At 51.0% G+C, this 20,689-nt stretch overlaps 2 protein-coding genes across 2 annotated transcripts in view; one reads left to right on the top strand and one right to left on the bottom strand.

Moving 5' to 3' along the window:
* Positions 1 to 490: 490 nt before the first annotated feature.
* Positions 491 to 6,848, bottom strand: INA (internexin neuronal intermediate filament protein alpha). Its single transcript, XM_066190993.1, has 3 exons — positions 5,921 to 6,848; positions 2,474 to 2,598; positions 491 to 1,908 (listed from the first exon to the last, which is right to left on the bottom strand). Exons 1-3 carry the CDS (start codon positions 6,773 to 6,775, stop codon positions 1,635 to 1,637), a joined length of 1,254 nt encoding a protein of 417 aa, XP_066047090.1. The 5' UTR covers positions 6,776 to 6,848; the 3' UTR covers positions 491 to 1,634.
* Positions 6,849 to 12,737: 5,889 nt separating this feature from the next.
* NT5C2 (5'-nucleotidase, cytosolic II) overlaps positions 12,738 to 20,689 on the top strand; it is a 60,658-nt gene continuing 52,706 nt past the window's right edge. Inside the window, exon 1 of the mRNA XM_066190994.1 lies at positions 12,738 to 12,810. The gene's annotated coding sequence lies outside the window, so the exon portion shown is untranslated. The remainder of the gene's footprint in view (positions 12,811 to 20,689) is intronic.

A 20,689-nucleotide genomic window follows, 5' to 3' on the forward strand; every position in this document is an offset into this window, starting at 1 on the left:
GGGAGGTGGGTGCACCCTCCTCTCTTCATCTGCTCTTGTGTAAATCACTTTATCTTCAGTTGTGCAGGCAAAGCACAAGGCTGTTTCTAACCCCTGAGCACACAGGCAGCATGGAGAGGAAGTGACAGGTACCTTGGGACTGAACTGTCAGGGGTGTGATGCAAATCACATCCTCAGAGTCCATTTTCTGAGCAAGTGAGGGTGCACTCTGCCATGGCAGACCTTTCTCACTCAGCCAGCTGGCCTTGGACTCTTCTACACAGCAGGACCACCATGACAGGCACCTGAGGTGAGCCCCAGACATGCCCCACTGCCATTGGTGGGTCCAGTGTCACCTTGCCACTCCAGCAGGAGGGGTTGGCAGCTGCATCCCAACACCGAGCTCTTTGCCGGGGCCCAGAGGGACTGCTGGGCACTGAACCAGCTGTGGGCCAGACACTGAGGTGTGTTCCCAAGATGACACAGCAGCAAAGACAACAAAACAGCTCAGTTTGATCCACACAACTATTTCTTTTTTTAATTATTAACTTGTGCCTTACAATAGAAGAGGAAAGAGTGCGAGCAAACAATTTGCTGGTTCCAGGAACTACTGTGGCAGCACCGCAAGGGCAGCGAGGTCTGGTGATGATAACCCTGCCAGGGCACTGACACACAACACACGGAGTCTCCGGCTCTTGCAAAAGCGATCGCTGGCAATTTAAGGCATTGAAGGAAACCTATAGTTGTTAAATCCTATATCAAATTTGGCACACGTTGGAACAGTTAGAGCGGAGACAAGGATGCTTTGCGGGCTGGTGTTCAGGAGTCCTGCAGCTTCCCAGTGCTGGCTGGGGCACAATGCTAATCTGGGCACAGGGTTTTCATGTGAAGACTGTGCAGCCAAACAAGGGGCCCTCAGACCCTCATATTTGGAAGACAGTGATACCACGTGAGGTGTGCACCCCGCAGCATGGTGGTGCCTTCACCTCCAATGTGGCAGCTCCCTGCCTTGTGCCTGCTGCTTATAAACCCCATGGGCCTGGCTTGACTAGTGCTGTCAGAAAACAAGATTTGTCAGTACAAAGAAAAATTAACATTCCTTATAGTTCAAAACATACGTGGCTGAGATCAGATGTTAGGTGTGGTTACAGTCCAGTATGGCTATTTCTGTGCTTCTAGGGTTAAAAGTGGATGACTACAGTTTGAGGAGTGGGGAAGAGTTTAGCTGTACATGGATTTGGATAGTTGATGAAGGTATGTAGCCTTGAAACTAGTTACAGTAAACATGTTGAGTTGTTTCCCTCCCCTCCCCAGAGAGCTGGCTCAGCAGCATTCCCAGCTGGCCACCCCTCACCGGCCACAGGAGGAGAGAGGGAGCGTGCTATGAGTCCATGTGCCACAACGACCAACATGCATCTCTAGCTACCTGTCCTGTGTGCCCTCACCCCATTTAAAAGGGAGCAATGTGCCAAGCTCGGCCTCTGTGTGACAGGACCCACAAGGAAGCCATCCCTGGGTTGGGATCCCCGGGGGGAGTTGTGTGGTTTAAAGGGAGGCTTCCTGCGAGCCCAGTGCAGCTTTGTGCCCAGAGGAGCAATTTCAAGGCCGAGTGGAGACTGTTCCCCCTCAAATGCTTGTGAACAGGGTCCTGATGGTTACATCTTTGCATTTGCAAGGATTCCTCCATGCAGGTTTAACCTCCCTCTTTTCTTGACGGAGGTTATGGTCCCCTCAATCACCTCAGCCCTGCTGGATGATATTTTAGAGGTCACTTTAATAACCTCTCCTTGCTCCTCCTCTTTGAAGGACAGAGTAGAGGAACTAAAGCTCCTTGGCTGGAAGGAGTAAGTGGGGCTGGGGAGGGAATTGAGTGATGGAAGGCCGCCGCTTCCCATGTTGAAGAGGGTCTCCTCTCCCTCCAGCAGCTTCCTGTAAGCACATCACAAGGGAAGACGTTAGTATGGGGATGTGAAACATCTGCAAAACTTGAGAGCAAGTTGTGCCCTGCAGGCAAGTCCAAGCCATCACCACAGGTCACACTGCATCATGAAACTGATTCAAAATCATATTTTGGTCAACCATTACTGGAGGACTTGCAATATGGGGCACATGAGAGCAACTTTCTCCTTTCCTCTCCAAAAACACCACAAAAATAAATACCCAAAGCATAGACTTTTGCATCTACTTTTAACTTTGCAAGAGAGACAAGTTTCCAACTCCAACTGTGCCCATTAAAAAATACTGCTTCTGGGATGGCTGAGGGATGGCTGTGAAGTGGTTCACAGCTGCTAGATTGAGGCAGGACAGGGAGCCATGGCTGCTGCCCAGGCAGAAGTATGGCAGATCCAGGTGGGGGAGATGAACAACATGCTTGTGGTGCTTCTTGAGTGTGTACCCAAGCATTTTCTGGGCCCTTGAAAATACTACAGCCTAGTGGGGTCAGGGGATTGGGCTTGGGAAGTGTCCAGGTAGAGCAGGAATAAAGCAGCCTTACCTATAGGCAGCAATCTCAATATCAAGGGCCATCTTGACGTTGAGCAGGTCTTGGTACTCCCTCAAGTGCCGAGCCATCTCATTTTTGGTGTTTCGCAGGTCATCCTCCAGTTGTCCAATAGTGTCCTGCAAAGGCAAGGATGCTCAGCCCTATATTTTGGAACAGGACTTCTCCCACAGACCCACTCTGCTTTGCCCATTGTAGAGACAGGGAAGTTGCAATGGGCAATTGATCCATGATGGCACATCCCACCAGAAACTGGGGATCAAGAAATGTCATGCTAGCAGGGATGAAGAAACAGGCAGAGCACCAGGCATGGTTTGTGAGCGTGTGCAGGGGGGAAGGCTTTAGCCATTGATGGATTTATGTAGTTTCCCATCTGCAGCAGGGTCTTGTGAGATGGGCAAACAGTGCATGGTGGTGGGACCCCCAGTTCTGCAGGGAACAAGGCAGGCTGATACAGAGGGAAGTAGTGGGCTTAAGCATCATCAAAGTATAGGCAGTGGCTCAACAAGACAAGTGAAAGCAGCCCGCAGGGCAGCAGCAGAGAAGAAAGGCTGCAGTCTGCATCTGCAGGGCTTAAGAAGGGTTGGGACACGCTTCCAGGGGGTGGAAGGAGACGTGCTGCTGCCAGGGATCCCCTCCAGGTTGGGAAGTCTGTCACCTTCCTGGGAAAATGCCTCAGAGCCTTGGAGCGGGGGATTCTGAATGCAGGGATTTAGGGAGGTTACAGAGACAGGGGCCTGCCCTGCAAGAGCCAGGGTGCTCAGCTGGACAATGGTGTCCTTCTGTCAGCTTTGCCCTGCCTTTTGTCCCTTATAACCAGTTCTACCTATGATGCGGAGGACTCCAAGGCCAGAATTCCTGCTAACAAGGGAGACTAATCTTCTAAATTTTTTTTCTCAGAAAACAAGCAGTTTGTATTTTTCCCACATGCATATAGGTATCTAAGCAGCAGCTTTAAAGCAGTGAAACCTGTTCCTATAGGGCTCTTCCCAATCAGGTTTCCTGCTGCCAGCTGCCCCACTGTGCCACCAGTGGAGCGTGATTTGGAACAGGAATGAGTCAGCAGTTTGCACTTAAGCCATGATGTAGCCCTTCCTGCAAATCCCTGCAATGGCCACTGCCAGCCTCCACTCTACTGCACCCCCTTCCAGAGTCATGCCTTTGCAATTGCTTCCAGATCCTCTGCTTCAGCAAACGATCTTTGTCCTACCACATCATCCTCATCTTGTCCCCTTCCCATTCCTATCATGTCCCCAGCTTCCTCTCCTGCCTAGCCTTCCTTGTGGACAGTGCAGGGGCAGTCACAGCAAGTGGAGCTGTCCAAGGCGCAGGGAGCTGTGCTGACCCTGATGCAGAGAGCCCCGTTCAAGCAGAGCCCCTGAAAGTAGCAGCTCATCCTGAATGCAGCATAGAGCATGTCACAGTGGGATTAGCTGGGCACAATCAGCCTTGCAGGACATTTAGGAGCCATCCTTTTGGTCTCTGCTTTGAACCTGTGCTGTCCTGACCATTTTCCACAGCAAAAGATCTGCAAGAAGCTGTGCCTCTGAGGAGATCCTTGGGGCATCAACTGAAAAGCCCCAGGACATGCATGGCTGCTGTTGCTGTACAGATTAAAGCCTCTGCTCCATACAGACAGGATGCTGCTGCACCGAGCCAGAACAGGAAGGAATGACTTGAAGTGATCCCCACCCTGGGACAGCTCCACTCTTGCTCCTGTGATTCTTTGCGCCTCCAGTCCTCTTCCCTCTGCCTGTAGTACGCATGAACAAAAAGTTCTTTCAAAAGTGGTTGTCCTTGTTCCTGGTCTGCACCTCTCTTCCACACCCCAGCTCTACCAGCTGATAGAATAAAAACCCCCTCCTCACACCACTGCAAACCCATCCCCTAACAAAAAGCTCTTGCATGTTGGTTCAGATTTGACTGGGCAGCCCACAAATATAAAGATATGCCCCTGCTTAACAGGATCATTTTAAAAGCTCAGACAATAAGAATATTCTCTTCTAAGACACACTTTCAACCTTTTCCACTGTTTGCAGCCAGGGAAATTACTTAGCTGCTACACATGCACACTGCTCAATTGATAGGTTACTCCCAGGACCCCTCTTTCCTGGAATTAAGAGTATTTGAGAAGATTATTGTGTAAAATTTTTTTCACTAAAGATAGTGATTTATATTGCCTATTTTCACTAAAAAAATTGTTGAAGACCACCTCAGCTATTCAGGAAGCTTGCAAGCAGCTTGGAACTAAGTCACGAATTCTACAGCGCCTGGCAAAATTTGGCCTTGGAAATGACAAGGCATTACTTGGGCCTTCCAGTTATGATTAAAGGCAGTTGTTTCAGTATTTAGAAGGAAATGGCTTGATTTAGAAATCACAGATCGTTTAACAGCCATGTAATAGAACAGTCTCGTGATCCATTTTATTGTAAATCAGGAACATTTCCCTGTAGCAAGAAAATGTGGCAATACTGCAGTAATGGAATAAGAGACATGAAGCACTCAGTATCTGCCTTACATGAATCTTTCCACAGACATAAAGATGCTGGGATCTGTCTGCAAATCCAGACTTAACATTTGCAGAGCTCCAATTTCTGCAGTGCAGGTGCCAATAGCCAGGCCACAGGGCAAAGGGCCAAGCCTGGGCAGACAGCTTCGAGGAATTACCCACAACGATGTGTAGGCAATTTTGGACCTGATCCTTAAGGGATGGGGATGGATCAATGCCCCAAACGGCAGTGCTGTGTGCAGGGATGTCCCTTGCAGGAAAGGAGTGTTGGCGGGGGTGTCGTGGGCTGCTTCCCTGAAATCTGCCGTGTGGGGTTTTGCCTCTGAATAAAGGGCCAAGGCAACAGGCAATGCTGTGGTGGGGCAGGATCTGTGTGCAATGCAGAGAGACACAATGCTGGGTGCTGGGAAGGCTGCAGGGATGCCTGGCGCTGCGCAGCGCTGCGCTGCAGGGGCACTGCCTGCATGGGTGGGTGCTGCGCAAGGCAAGAGGGGTGGGTGCCGTTCCGTGCTGGGGGCGTTTTGTGTAGCGCGGCGCTGGTCGGGACAGCGCAGCGCATGGTGCTGAGCGATGCGGGGCGGGGTGGGGGCACTGGATGGGGTCGGGGCGTCCAGCGCTGCACAGAACTGCGAGTGGGGCTGCTGGAGGGGACAGAGCTGCGCTGCAGCACTTTGCAGGCCGCGGAGATGCTCAGCGCGGCGCAGGACGAGGGGAGGAGGAGTGTGGGATCGCGGGTACCAGTGCAGCACCGCGCCGGGTGTTTGCGTGGGGTGAGATTCCCAGTGCAACACATTATAGGGCGCGGCTGCTGGGATGGAGGTGCCGGCTGGTGCGGATGGCGCGGGAGGAGGATGCTCGGTGACGCCCAGTGCCCGCCGCTGCCCAGTGCCAGGGGAGGGGACAACGACGGTTCCCAGCGCCGCCCGGCTCACCTGCAGGCCGGCGGCCTCGGCGTTGTGCCGCTCCTCCAGCTCCTGCAGCTGCCTCTCCAGGGACTGGTGAGCGCCGCGCAGGCTCTCCATCTCCACCAGGCGCGCCTGGAGCTGGCGGCGGCACTCGCCGGCCTCCCGGCGGCTGGCGCGCACGGCCTCCTGGCTGCGGGCCGCCCGCTCATGCAGGCGGGCGCAGCGGGCGCGGTACCAGTCCTCGGCCGCCTGCAGGTTGCGGGCCGCCAGCGCCTCGTACTGAGCGCGCAGCTCCCGCAGCGCCGCGGCCAGGTCGGGCCGGGGGCCCGCCGGCGGGGCCGCGGCCGGGAGCGCGGCGCCCAGTTCGGCGAGATGCTCGGCGTGGGCGCTCCGCAGCGCCGCCAGCTCCTCTTGCAGCGCCGCCGCCCGCCGCTCCAGATCGGCGCTGGCGCGGGAGGCAGCCTCGGCCGCCTGCTGCCGGGACCGCAGCGCCCGCTCCGCCTCGGCGCGGCTCCGCGCCTCCTCCTCGCAGCGCGCCCGCAGCCGCTGCGTCTCCTCGGCCAGGCGCGCCCTCTCCAGCGCCGCCTGCGCCCGCTCCCCGTGCGCCTCCTCCAGCCGGGCGCGCAGGGTGCGCAGCTCCCCGCCCAGCAGCTGCCCCAGCCGGCGCGGCTCGTCCGAGCGCTGCCGCAGCGCCGCCAGCTCCGCCGCCAGCGCCCGGTTCCGCTCCTCCAGCGCCCGCACCCGCTCAATGTACCCGGCGAAGCGCTCGTTGAGGCCCTGCAGCTGCTCCTTCTCGCTGCTCCGCGCCCGCCGCGGCTCCGTGCCGCGCTCCCGCACCGCCTCCGGCTCCGCGCCGGGGCGCGCCCACCGGCCCGCCGGCATCTCGGAGCGCCGCGGGGCCTCCGCGAAGAGGTGGCGGTAGGAGGCGGCCAGCGCCGCCGGCTCCGCGCTGTAGCTCATGGCGGCGGAGCGGGACCGGCGGCGGTGCCGGCGTTTATGTACGGCGGGGCGGAGCGCGGCGCGGCGCGGAGCGGAGGGGGCGCGGGGCGGAGCGGAGCGCTCCGGCGGGGAGGGGGCGCAGTGCGGTGCGGGGCGCGGGGCGGTGCGGTGCGGTGCGCGGTGCCGCCGCGGCGGAGGCGGCAGGAGCTGTCCGTCCGCCGCGGTGCTGAAGGGCTGTGGCAGCGGGAGGGGCACGGGCGGGACGGACGGACGGACGGATGGATGTAGGGGAGGAGATGTGGGGAATGGACGGACACACGGACGCTGAAGGAGCATGCACAGGCATATGAACGAGGTCACACACACACAAAGAGACAGATGGATGTACAGGCATGTGAAAAGGGTCAGGCACATCCACAGTAAGACACACACGTCCACATGCTCGGAGTCAGAGAGACAAAGGGACAAGCAGCCGTTCAGAGAGAGACACAGATGCTCTGGCAAGGAGAGGCAGAAAAGAAGAGAGACAGAAGGAAGTAGGCAGAAATGGGCAGGTGGAGGGAGAGAGTTATGCAGGCACCCAGAGAGACAAAAGACAGATACACAGGTGCACACACACGTACACACACAAATCACTCTTGCTGGGGTATCCCCAGCTGCCCCCTCCAATGCTCAAGGAACGCTGTGCTGTGCATCTGTGTCTGGGCTGAAGGTGTCCTTGGGGGTTTGTTCCAGCTCCTCTTCTCTGATAAGGACCAGGTTGCCCATGGCTGTGTGGGATCTCCATGGAATGGGGATGGGGCTGTTGGGGTGCAGAATTGGGAATATGCCTGGAGGAGGCTGTGACTAGGACAAAGATTGATAATGGTCAGTCCAGATGTATCACAGGTGACACACAGGGAGGATTTTGCCTTTGGGTTGTTTGTCAGGAACAGAAACACTTCGGTTTCTCTATAGTCCCTGCACACAGGCTGGGCCCTCCACTGTCCAGGGTTTGCTGGGAGTACGGAGGCTGCATCACTGACAGGAAGGGGGGTACATGCACACCCCACCTCCAGGCCATGTGCTCTGCCTGCACCCCAGTGCAGGACCTCCAAGAGACCAGTGAGAAGTGACTGGTTTCTGGGAGCAGCAGCACAAAATATAGCTGTGAGATGGAAAAACAACTTAATTGTGATCTAAGTGTGAGAAACATGATGAAATGAGCAAATATTTGGATCCTGCCCCCTGCTGTACATCTCAGTACCACAGAGATCTGCACTTGATGCCCTGTTCCTCCACTCCACTTATCCCTGTTTGTCCTCACAGGTGACCAGAGGACAGCATGAGGGAGTTCCAGCAAATGAGCAGGGAGAATGAACGAGCCAGGGCTGGCATTGGAGAGAGCTGTGACTTCCAAAGGAGCTGTTGCTGTGGTTGAGCAATACCTTCAGTGCAGGTAGCTCGATGTGCAGCTGCAGCGTGAGCTGCACACTTGCATCATCCAAGCAGCTCACGTTTTGATGGCATAACATCCCAGGCAGAGAGCCTCAGCACAGGTGGGGCTGCCAGCTGTCCTCACCCTGGCCTGGGCAGCCCGGCTTACACTGCTAGGGCAGAAATCCTCTCCTTGGCCTGTTTTTTTTTTTTTTCTCCCCTGGTATTTCACATACTCCTCACACACAAGTGCGTTTTACCATTTCCTCCATATCTCCTACTTTGCATTACAATATCCTAAGTCAGGGGTTTACTACTGTGAGTAACTGATCGCAGCACTGAGACGTCTCCAGCTCTGTTTAGTTATGTGCATGGCATTGCTTTGATGACTGTGCTCTGGTGCTTATTACTGATAATAGAGGCTTCTGTGGTTCTCTTTGTCACAGAAAAGTGATGTGCAGCTTACCCGGGCTTCCTCAGTCATGCTGTTTTAGCACTGCCATACATATGTAACCTAACAGCAGAGTTAGGAGTGTCACAGTCTCCTTCAGCACAAGAACTACAAGGCAGTAGGAGTGCTGACTTCCATGGGGAAAGACCCTGGAATCAAATCCCTTTGCCTCCCAATGGGTTGAAGTGTTCTGACACCATTCTACACACCCAGAAGGAAGCTGCATTAAATGGTTGAGACCTGTTCCAGTTGCTGATGTGACTGCTGGAACCGTGTGGCTGAATGAGTACAAGGGGTCAGAGTCGCTAAATTACAGTGAGCGCTGCTGTCCTGCAGAACAAGGCTGTGACTATGGCTGGAGAACTGCTGAACACTGGCATGTCAGACCTGAAATGAGATGACAAGCTGGACCAGTGGGCACAAACCGAAAGCAGGGCAGTGCCTGTGATGTGTCCAGCATCAGGACCCTGACACTTGAGTAACTGTTGGGACACAGAGACACGTGGCATCAGGGGGAACTTTTTAAGGCTAGAAAACAAGCAGAAAACCAAAGAGAAACAGTCCCATAGCCACGAATTGTACACCAATGAAACAACAATGGGTTGTATTAGGAATTAAATTACCCAGGATCATTCTGTACCTCCTAGTTACTTCAAAAATCAAGTCTTGTGAGACAGCAGGAGGACTCCTTAAAGCTCTGTGATATTCTCTGCACAGCATCTGCCTGCTGATGAGGCTCATTAAACCACATCTCCTGAGCTGCAATCTGCCTGGGCTTCTGAGTCACAGGGAAAAGCTGTGCCCTGAGCTGTGCAGACACGGCAGTGGGACACACACCTCCTGGCCAGCACAGCCCATGAAACTAATGCTCTGGGGAGCTGTTTCACCACTCAGCCTCACCAGAGCAGCTTTGTGAGAGGGAAATGCTTGCCAGGCATAGGAAAAAGGCAGATTGCAGTGTCTTCCAGGAGGCTGCTGCCAGATCTCCTGTGGCACAGGCGTGTCTGACCCCCTGCAGGAGGGAGAGCTCTTTGGGTCAAGGCAACGAAGTCAGGGAGAAAACATGTAAGTGGTAAATACACATGTAAGGAGGATGGATGCATTTGATTAACAGCACACACACAAACACTAATAAAAATAGGAAAATGGCTTTACTGGATTGCACTAATGCAGGAGTTTGTTTCTCACAGTGGAAGCTTCATGCTTCTTTGGTGTAACTTCTCTGGTTCTGTCTGTCTGCAGCTCTGGGGCTCTCTGGACAGCAGTCACATCTCTGTTTGCTGGCCCTTATCTAATCAGTGCAAGTTCATGTCCTGCATGCCACTGTGCTCTATAATCCACAGTTTGATAATGTACTCTATGAAAAAACATCTTTTTTCATGTTTCAGAGTGGCTGCCAGCTAATTTCATTCCATGTCTCCGGCTTGTGGGACATAGTGGAAAAGCCAGGATATCGTTTCTCCCCACGCACCTCCCAGTGTAGAATTTTGCAGACGTCTGCCTTGCCCCACTTCACCTCTTTCCTAGGCTGAAAGGTTTTTGTCTATTTCACTTTCCTTCACAGAAAAGCCATTTCACATTTTCAGTCATCCTTGTTTCAGTCACCCTTCAGTGACTCTTCTGGAGTTATGTGTTTGAAAGACACACAGACAGACATTTCAGGAGGGACCCTGCCATGAGGATGTGTGGAAATGACAAATACAAGTGTCTGCATCTCCAAGCAAAAACTCTTGCTTGGAGATCTGGTGCAGGCGCTGTAAGATGTCCCAGGAGATTGGGAAGTGCAGTTTGAGCTTCCCTGGCAGGCAATGCCTCCCCACCAGAGGCCTGGTACCAAAAATGGGCTTTGGTCCAGCCAGAACTAATAGTTCTGGTGCCATTGGGTGTTTCCCCTTGGAAGGGGATGGAGCAAGGCTGACAGAGCTGGGATAGGTACAATGGGCCAAGTGCATCCAAGTCAGCAAAACTCTGCCTACCTGTGTGTCCCCGTGCCAAAGGGTGATGGCAGAGCCTTATCACTCGGAGCAGGGTAAAGGGCAATAGGAAAAGCTGAGGGAGTCCCTGGGGAGGCAAAGGGAGCATTATGGCAGTGGGGACAGAAGAGCTGCTGCGAGAGTGAGACAGACATCCCCAGTCTCTGGCTACCACTGAGGCATGGCAAAGGAAATTGAATGAGTGTTCCAGTGGGTTGGCGCAGCAGCCTGGATGAGGTGGGGCAGATGGATGGCTGCCATCACCCTTGTCGCTAGCAGGGATCAACCCGAGGTGGGCAGAATCCCAACGTGGGGCCTTTTCAAGCCCTCCAGGATCAGGAAAAACAGACAGGAAAAAGGATGCTTTTTTCCTGGGGATGGTTGTTTTCCACTGCATTTTTTGTGGTGGTGCTGATCCCGTGTGGCACAACTGGGGAGGGACCACAAGGCAGTTTCTGCTCTGCACAATGATCCCCTCAGCCTGACCAGCCTAATGGCATGGCTGGAGATATGAGGGATGTAGTCTGTGCTCACAGTAGACAGGGATGGGATACACCTGCCCATTGCTGTGGTCACTGTCTCCCAAGCCCACAGCCATCACCTCCTGCCACCCCAGCTGCTTGGGGACCTCCTCACCACCCTCCTGGCTGCAGATGGGGCACACACTGACCCCATCCTTGTCCCAGCCCATGCTGCAGGCACACTCTCCAAAGTATCAATGATTAATCACATCATTTAAACCAAAGCTCTGGCTCTCTCAGCCATTGTGGAGCTTAAAAATAAATGAACATTGTGCAGCATGGGGAGACGATATCAAAGTAGAGTGACTAGGTTTTTATTTGATACTGAAACCTATGCTGACTTAAGCTCCTAGACCAAGGTATGGTTACTCAACGGCAAACTAACACAAAGCCGCCTTGTAACAGACTTCGAAAATGAGCATTATGTGGCACACAGCAATACCGAGGCTGACAGAACTGTGGGAGCTCAGGCAGGCCAGGGAGGTACAGGCCTGGAGGTGCAGCCCCAGAGATTTTGTCTGGAGGAAGCTGCTGAGGAGGGGCTGTGTGGTTGTTCTGTGAGTTGCCACATTGAATCACAGAATTGTTAGGGTTGTAACAGAACTCTGGAGATCTTCCAGTCCAACTCCCCTGACAAGGCAGGGTCACCCGGACCATATGACACAGGGATGTGTCAGGGTGGGTTTTGAATGTCTTCAGGGAGGGAGACTCCATAACCTCCCTGGATGGCCTGTTCAGTGCTTGGCCACCTTCAGCATAAAGTTTTTCCTCATCAGAGAAAGTCATGGGTCTGGAGTACCTCTTATGAGGAAAGCCTGAAGCCTGTTCAGCCTCGAGAAGAGGCAACTGAGACAGGACCTCATTAATGCGTGTAAATATCTGAAGGGAGGGTGTCGAGATGATGGATCCAGCCCCTGCTCTGTGGTGTTGGGCAATAGGACAAGAGGCAATGGGCAGAAGTTGATGCCCAGGAAGTTCCACCTGAACATGAGGAAGCACTTCTGTGCTGTGTGGGTGAACCCGCACTGGTACAGGTTGCCCAGAGGGGACATGGTGTCTCCCTCACCGGAGATGTTCAAGAACCATCTGGGTGCAATCCTGTGCCACGTCCTCTCAGATAACCCTGCTTGAGTGGGATGTTGGACCAGACAATCCACTGTGGTCCCTTCCAACCAGATCATTCTGTGATTCTATGACTCATGTTGAGGTGGAACTTCTTGTGGTTTAGTTTATGGCCATCGCTCCCCATCCTGTCACTGGGCACCACTGAAAAGAGCTCGGCACCCATCTTTGGGACATTTACGCGCACTCATGAGATCCCCTCTCAGTCCCTCTTCCCCAGACCGAAGAGGCCGAGCTCCTGCAGCGTGTCCGCACACGGGGGACGCTCCAGAGTGCCCCTGCTCCCCGCGGCCGCCGCCGGCCCCCGCAGCGGCCTCGCACTTTGCCGACGGTCCCTGGGCCGCGGGCCGTGCGGCGGGCGCGGGGCTCGCACACTGCCCGCGCTCCCTGCCGGCGGGCGGGGCGGGGCGGGGCGCGGGCGGCGCCTGCGCAGTGCGGGCGGCGCGGGCGCTGCGGCAGTTGGTGCGGGGCAGTTCCACCCGAGCGCGGCGGGAGGTGAGAGCGGCCGCGGGCGCGCGCGGCGGGTGCCGGGAGCGCGCGCGGGGCGGGAGCGCGCGCGGGGCGGGTGCGCGCCGGGGACCGCTGGGGCGGGTGGCGGGGTGGGCAGCGCCCCCTCCCTCGGGCGCGCGCCCCGGCGAGGGGGGGTGCCGAGCCCGCGGCCGGGGCTGGGGCGGCGCGGGGAGACCCCCGGGGCAGCGCCGGCCGCCGCCCCGCCCGGCCCTGCCCTGGCCGCCGCCGCTGCCCCGTCCCGCCCCGGGCAGAGCAGCCCCCCGCCGTGCCTCAGCCCCCCCCCCCCCCCCCCCCCCCGAGCTGCCCCCGCCCGGGACGGGGCGGCGATCCTGTGCCCGCTCCGCCGCCCGAGCCCCCGGCACGGTGTCTGTGAGCAGGGCCGGGGCCGGCACCCGGTGCCTCCGTTTCCGCTTTCCTTCCGCTCCACGTGGAGCGGAGGGTCCCGGCGGCGGCTTCCCGCCCGCAGGTCCCCCCGGGGCGGCCGCCGCCCGGCCGGGAGAGGCGGCGAGCGGCGATGCCGCGTCCCTGGGCGCGGAGGGAACAGCGCGGTCCCGGGCAGCCTTGGGTCGGGGCGAGGGTTCGCTGTCAGCGCTCCCGCTCCGTTCCGTTTGAATTGCTCTTGGCAGCCCGGCTCTGTCAGGCTGGAGCTGATAACCCAAAGCCAGGAGCGAGGCAGCAAGTGAATAAATAAATAAATAAAAGAAACCAGTGCAAGATTGCTTTCCTCGCATTTTGCTTACTCTTTTTTTTTTTTTTTTTTTTCTTAATCCCTCTTTGCGTGCCAAAAATAATGTTGCAAAATGTATGATGGAAACAAACCTACACTGGTTCTCTGATAGACCAGATGACTTAATACGACAGTACTGCTTCTTGCAGCACAGGCAGTTTTGAAAATTCCTGGAACCACTGAGATTATGAAACGCTCAAGTTTATTCCCTTGCTAGTGTTTCTAAAGGCTGCCAAGCTGGATGTTAAGGCTTCTCTTTGACGTGGTCTTGAGAACATTCCTCCCAAGCCATAATCACTCATGTTCTAAAATATTTTTTTTAGCTCTGTAAGATTTATTGTTTGAACATTGAAGATTGCAAAATGCTCTCCAAGTAGTCACTTAGAAACGTCTCTCTGTCAGTTTAGAGTAACATCGTCACCAACTGAAATGTATTGATCCAAATACTCATTTGTCACTAGTGACTGAACTGAAAATATGAAGATTTTTAGGTCCTTTCAGGTGCTGTGTGGTTTCACTGAAAACCAGAAACAAAACGCAAATCTGCATTTTGATCTTCGGTTCAAGTGCTGAATTTGTAGTTCCAGCACTGAGCAAAACCCCCAGTGTTTTACGTGCAAATCAATCAGCTTAGCTCAGGAAGTCTGTCACTGTCCATGTCAGCCCGTGTCAACCTAAACATATTTTAGAGTGGAACTGCTGTTTAAAATAATCTATTGCCATTAGTCCAGAGTCCAAAGGATCGTTCAGGAACCTGCTGGTTTGATTAACTGCAGTTGGGATTTGTTCAAGCATAGATGTGGTTTCATTATATAGCACAATACAACCTTTACTCTGTACAGCGTCATTCAAACAAATTGTATGGCAAATGCACCACCGAACTGCATTTAGAATGCTCCATTGAATTAAGTACAATTGCAGAGAGAAATGGGGAGAAAAGCTGTAAGAATGGGAGAGATGTTTTCAGCTGAGGTTTGAAATTAGCAGCCTGTTAGTATATTTGCATTAGTAGCAGTAGTGTTATATGATGATTCTGGGATATACGCTATGAAAATCAAGCGCAGCATGAAACTTTCCCAGGCAAATTTCCAGTTTGTAGGCAATTTTTAATCATCATAATGATGATGATAATAATATCCCCCTAGAACTGTCACTCCTTGTCATGTTTGATTCCTAATATAACTTGAAGAGAAAGCTAATAGACCCTTCTTAAAATCTCTAGAAATATTTATCCTAGACTTTTTTTAACTTTCAGGGCAATTTCTTTTTTTAAAACAGAAAGCTTAGTGTGGTGTTTACTGCTAAACATTGTGGTACTGTGCTTTTTGGGGAACACTGAAAGGGATGTTTTATTTCCTTCAAAAATATACAAATATAATATTTTTGCATTGGAGTTAACAGGGAAGCAAACTCTTAGAATGCAGTGTTCAAATGATGCTTATTGAAAAAAACAGCTTTATTTAATCACATCATAACACTTACTTGCAGTGCAGCTTAATAAAATAATGCTTGTTGAAAAGTGATAGATGGGTGGGTGAGCTGTTGCAGCCTGAGCTGTTGTCTGGGCATTGTGCAGGCTGGCTGCAGAGCAGGTCTGGCTCCCCAGGTCAAGCTGAGAGAGTCTGCAACCTTTGAATCCTGCAGGAATTGTACATACTGACTAGTGAGGAGGTGCAGGAAGAAGGGCTGACCACAGCTCTTCCCTGAAAATCTTAAGCAATTGACACAAGTGAGGTCACGCAGTGGCACTCTGTGAACCCATCGTTTGTCGGGAATTTTAAATTAGGGAGTGCAGTGGATGGAGTCTGGGTGGTTCAGTACCATGGAGTTTGCCATTGCTTGGGCACTGGTGACAGTCCTACACAAAGCAGCGTTACCACGGAGAAGCTGCTTGGCCTGGGGAAGTGGATTAGTGGTCTCCAGCCAGCCTGCAGTGGAAAGTTGTCATAGGAACTGGCTCAGTGTTCTGCAGGCCTGTGCCTTCATTCCTTTGAAAGAACACCTCAGTAACTAATCACCTCAGGATAAGGAATACTCACACATGCCATGCAGTGATGAGAGCGGGGTGCTCTGGCTCTTTCAAGGGAAACTGAGGACAGTGCTGTACCCAGCAGGGCACAGCCTGAGTGATGTGCCTTGGGATGAGCTCACAGCACCTGCTCTGCACCAGGTCCCTGCCTGGGGGTGGCCCACGAGCACTGGGTGTCCTGATGTAAGACAGCTGTGGCTTCTTTAGGAGTGAGAATAATAGGAGAGAAAACTGAACAGAATGTGCCCGGTAGGGGAAGCCTTGCCTGGCTCTTTGGGATGTATTTGGGAAGAGATGTTTCCAAGTCAGTGCATGGGGATTCCTCACTTATTGTCTGTACTGCATCTACTTTTAAAATTTTATTTATTTAGTGTCAGCAGCACAAATAAAATTTGAATTGTTGTTTGAAATGGCCACAATCCGCATCCTCAAGAGGTGGCTATTCTGTGCTAAATCGTATTCTTTATGAGTATATTTGAAGAGCACATTGATGCAAATATTTCTTATTTTAAAATGTCTGTTTTGTGCTATTAAAGAAATTATTATGTGTCGTGATTATGATGCTTGTAGCAATGAGCTGTATTTTGTTTTTTAATCATTATGACTTATTAACTGGAATGGTTCCTAAAACCTGGAACTGTGCACTCTACACAGAGATCACATGTTTAACATGAATCTGCTTCTTTAACACAACTGCAGAGAGAAGCCAGCATATACAATAAATAGAACTTTATGTATGGTAAACAGACCTTGAGCAACATCTGGAAAAAATTGCATTGGTCTTTAAGGTAGCCACTGTAAGCAGTTGTTAATCTAAACCTGCCTACATAAATGTAGTTACTAAGTCTCATGCATGTGTTTGCAGGGCTAAAAAGATGCTGGGGTGATTTGCCTGAATGAAGCCATATTAGGAGAAATACATCTTTTATATGGCAATATGAGATCGAGGAGAGAGCCTGAGTAATTCAGCCTAAAAAACCCATGGCAGTCTATGTTGAATCTTTAATATTACCTGAATGTGTAACAGTGTGTGCACCATACTTTAAAGTCAAAAAGCAGATTTATTTCCTGGACAATTTGGTCCCCAGACATAGAAGCAGTGAGTGGCTGTGTGCCAGAACTCTTAGTCCTGTCACTTTATCAAGTCTGGTACAGCATGGTAGAGGTTAAACTTATGGTTTGATGGTGACGTTATCATCCTCTGGGCATGAATACCTGCTGTGGGATTTACCAGCACAGTCAGCCCTTTTTTGGTGGTTTCACTAGAGACACCATTTTGACTAAACTGGAGAGGGTAGAGACCCCACTCTGATCGTCTGCATGCTTCTCTTAACAACCAAGGAAGAAAACAAGTGGGTTCTTACCCTGTGCATCATACCAGCTCAAAATGACTTAAATTCTGCAAAGGTGTGAGCCCATCAGCTGTGGAGAGCAGGAGCCACAGTAATGAGACACCTATAGAAATTATGCTGGGACTGAAACCTGCTCATTTCTGTTTTGAAACTGAAAAATGTGTGGGCAGAGCTTCTGTAGATGGGTGGAAGAAGAAAGGGAGGTCCAAGGTGTGATTCTTGTGAGATTGGAAGATGGCTCCAAAGTGAAGTTAGTAGAAACAGATGTGCAGGAACAGTGTACTCTAGTGCAGCTCGTGTTGCACCCAGCCTGTAAATAAGAAGGCGGTTGTGGTCGCTGTAACTGCCGTTCCGGCTCTCTTCGCCACAAGTGATTTGTTTAAAAACAACAGCTCCTTGAAGTCATTATGTGGTCCAAACTTAGCTTAATTTAGTTATAAAGCATTCACAGCTCCTAGCTGTGTTTCAGGTACTTTCAAAGACTTGCTATTTTGCTTCTGTGCTTACTGCAGGATTACCATTAAACCTTGCTTGGCACAGTTGGTTCAGAGGAAGGGGTAAAACAGAGATTTCCGGTACATATTTCTGCAGGAGGCTCTGAAGTAGAGTGGTTTTCCACTGTGTGTTTAAGAGCGGACCTTTGGATTAGCTGGCTTTGACCCAGGCCTTGTTGTTCTCCCTGTTAACAATGGTATAATAGATAAAACTCTTAAGATACATTCTTGCTAGGTTTTCAGTAAACAACTTCTCACTGAACCTTCCAGGAAGGTACACTTTATTTTCCAACTGGGGTGATCCAGTTTTGGCAGTTGTGGAGGCCACGTTTGGGTTGTGCGACCCTCCGGGTGGGTTGTCCCTCTGTTGTGCAAGCTGCTGCCTTTTCCCTGGCAGCAGCTGCTGCCTGCTCTGCTGTGGTAGGAACAGCTGCATCCCAGCTGTGTCCATTGGGTTCAGGAGGAGGCATTTAGCTGTTCAGGCAGTGTGTGCTGCTGAAATCTCCTTTGGAGAATGTTAGCTGTGGATGGGAATCTGCACATTTTTTACTGCTTGGACCATGCTCCTCTTGGCATTTGCATCAAATGCAGTGTGTCTGGCCATGGTGTATAACAAGAGAAGCTTTGTGGTCAGTTTGTAAAGTAACCTGGAAAGGAAGGTAAGTTCAAAAGACTGAAGATGGATTAACATAAAGCACCCAGAGTTCTCTAGACTAGCTGGAAGTGTTTGCTGCTGATGTTTGGGTTGATTCAGTTGGTGGTGAGTAACATATAGGCATGCACAGTGAATAATTAGGAACATGAGGTCAGAGAAGAGCATGTGAATATTCTGCTCTCAGAAACCCAAAAGAGGTCCTGAGGTTTATGCCAGAGCTTTGTAATCATAACATGGCAAGTACCAATAACAACATCTAAGAATAAGTGCTAGCAAAGGGCAGGCAGCATAGGTAGTTTTGGAAGTCAGTAAATAGAACAGTTGCAATCAAAAATAATTAATCTTCTAATGTTGATTTCGTTTGCTTTCTCTGTCTCCAAGATACCTTTTTTTTCCCCTGAAGGAATAGCTAAGCATGTTGGCAAAGGTATTTCAAATGTTTCTCTCTGATATTTTTGGATGTTGCAAAGCAATTCCATTTCAAGACTATGCAAAGATGTATGTGGCCTTTGAAGTCACAAGAAAGGGCTGTAAAATTTGGTCCCAAGTGTCCTGCTTAAATCATGTCCTTCCTGACACCCTATGCAGTATTCCCTGAGGGCTTTTAAGAGCAGATGCCCATAATAGCTGCATAATTGTTTCTTTTTCATTGCTTGTTCAGTTCCACTTTTATAGTGTTACTCCCAGTGTGTTCTTTTAGGTCGGGATGAGTTAATTTCCTAAAGAAAAAAACTGATCAGCTGACCATAAATTGCAGGTTCTGAGCATCAGTTAACCCTGACCCTGGACACTGTTCTTCCAGTTCAGTTCCTGTAGCTTTCTCATCATTGAATACCAGTGGCTGAGTGAAGCTGGAAAGAGGAATTTAGCATAGAAGCAATCCAGCCAGACTGGTAAATCATCTGTTCGTTCTGCTGTTTGGAAACTGAGGCAGGAGTCAAATATCATTTTCTGCTTTATGCTGCAAGGATCAGTCAGTGCATCAGTGATGTTTAAGGACAGGTCAGCAAGACAGCCTATCTTGAGTCTTTCAGTGTTTGGGGATGCTGCATTTCCCCATTGCTTACCTTTGTTCAACAAAAAACCAAAACGGAATATAAAGCATAGCCTAAAGGGAAATACAAACATGTGAACCAGGTCTCTCTGAAGGAAGAAGTGCTCAGCAGACCACTGTATTCCACCTGTAATTAAAAGCAGGACTTCAGCAGACAAGGCTGAGTAGAGCTCTGCTAGGGAAAAAGGATAAAAATCGGTGGTTTTGCCTAGAGCTGTAAGTGGTTCAGGTAAGTAGAGACAAACCCCATCTCCTCTACCTGAAAATGCTTGCTCTTCCCAGAAGTGTCTCTCCTAAGCAGTGTCTGGTATACCAGATGATCTGCTAAGTCCTTTGAAGTTAATTATATGAATTTAGCCTCTAGAAGGCATTAGCTTCCACGTACCCTTAACCAGTTGGTGACTGCAGACATCCTGAGCAGAATGTGTCTTGCATGTTCTGTTGTTTGTTAAAATCATCTTAATAGTGGTGTTGAAATAGAATGATTTTATAGAGAGTAAGTATGTTAAAAATGTCATTCCTGGAATCATCAGCAGACGTGTGATATTATATGAGCAAATTTATACAAATTGGAAAGAATTTTACTTGCTGTGATCTGAGATGGAGTGTCCATCTATAGCCTTCAATAATTTGGGGGCTTTTTCACATCTGATCAAAGTAATGCTGTAGCCTTTCAAAGAGCTGGTTGAAAACACATTTGCAATCTAACCTTTTCTTTTTTTTATGTGATAAGTGATCAGGTAGGTTCTTAACCTCTTGTTTTACATGTGTTTTAACTTCTCTTTCAATATTGCACTGGCAGTTTTATGAGCCAAGGCCAAAATGCTCTCTCTGCTTGCTAAACTTGAGCAATCAGGAGGGAACAGATGATGAAAAACTAACAGTGTTTTACTCATCTACCACTCATTTTTCTTCACAGACTTGTAGAGAGTAGATATTAACAAAGACAGTAATAAAACACACTGTGAGGCCTCATAAATCAATGTGTGCCGGTGGGGTCAGGAACAAATATTGGAAAGGTTAGAACATGTAGAGGACTATGTTCCTGTGTTGTGACGCTCAAAGCAAGGCTGGGAGTTTTTAATTTGCTGATTTGAAAGCAATTAGGAGGAGGCATTTCTGTGGCTGCCCAGAAAGCTTTGTGCTGGCTGGGCATGTGGTCAGCTCTTTTTTTTAGTGGCTACAGTAGGTCAGGTAACACGCTGTAAAAGAAGTCCTGGGTGAATCAGAGCTTTCATATTGCTCTGCCAGGGACAGAGGTTTTTAGAGGTGTCTCCGAACCCAGGGGATCCAAGCTGTTTGGTCATCTGCAGCAGGACAAGACTGTGCTGTTGAATGCTTCTGCAAGTCTACATCGACAAGACACTTGAGGTTCCCTGAAGAGAGAAGTTCCTGGCCAGAGGGAAGCTTCAGTGTTGGGAACTCTCAGCTCAGGTTTTGGTATAACAGTGATGTGCTGATGATGCCTTCTTAGTTGTTTGTTAATGTTCTCTCACCCTTCAGGCTGGCAGGTTTCTTCCAGTTTGCAGCTGATGAAGTAGATCTGTCACTTG

The sequence above is a fragment of the Chamaea fasciata genome, unplaced genomic scaffold, assembly GCF_029207755.1.
Source record: "Chamaea fasciata isolate MVZ Bird 193981 ecotype frontalis unplaced genomic scaffold, bChaFas1.0.hap1 SCAF_9, whole genome shotgun sequence".
In the NCBI taxonomy this organism is placed as follows: Eukaryota; Metazoa; Chordata; class Aves; order Passeriformes; family Sylviidae; genus Chamaea; species Chamaea fasciata.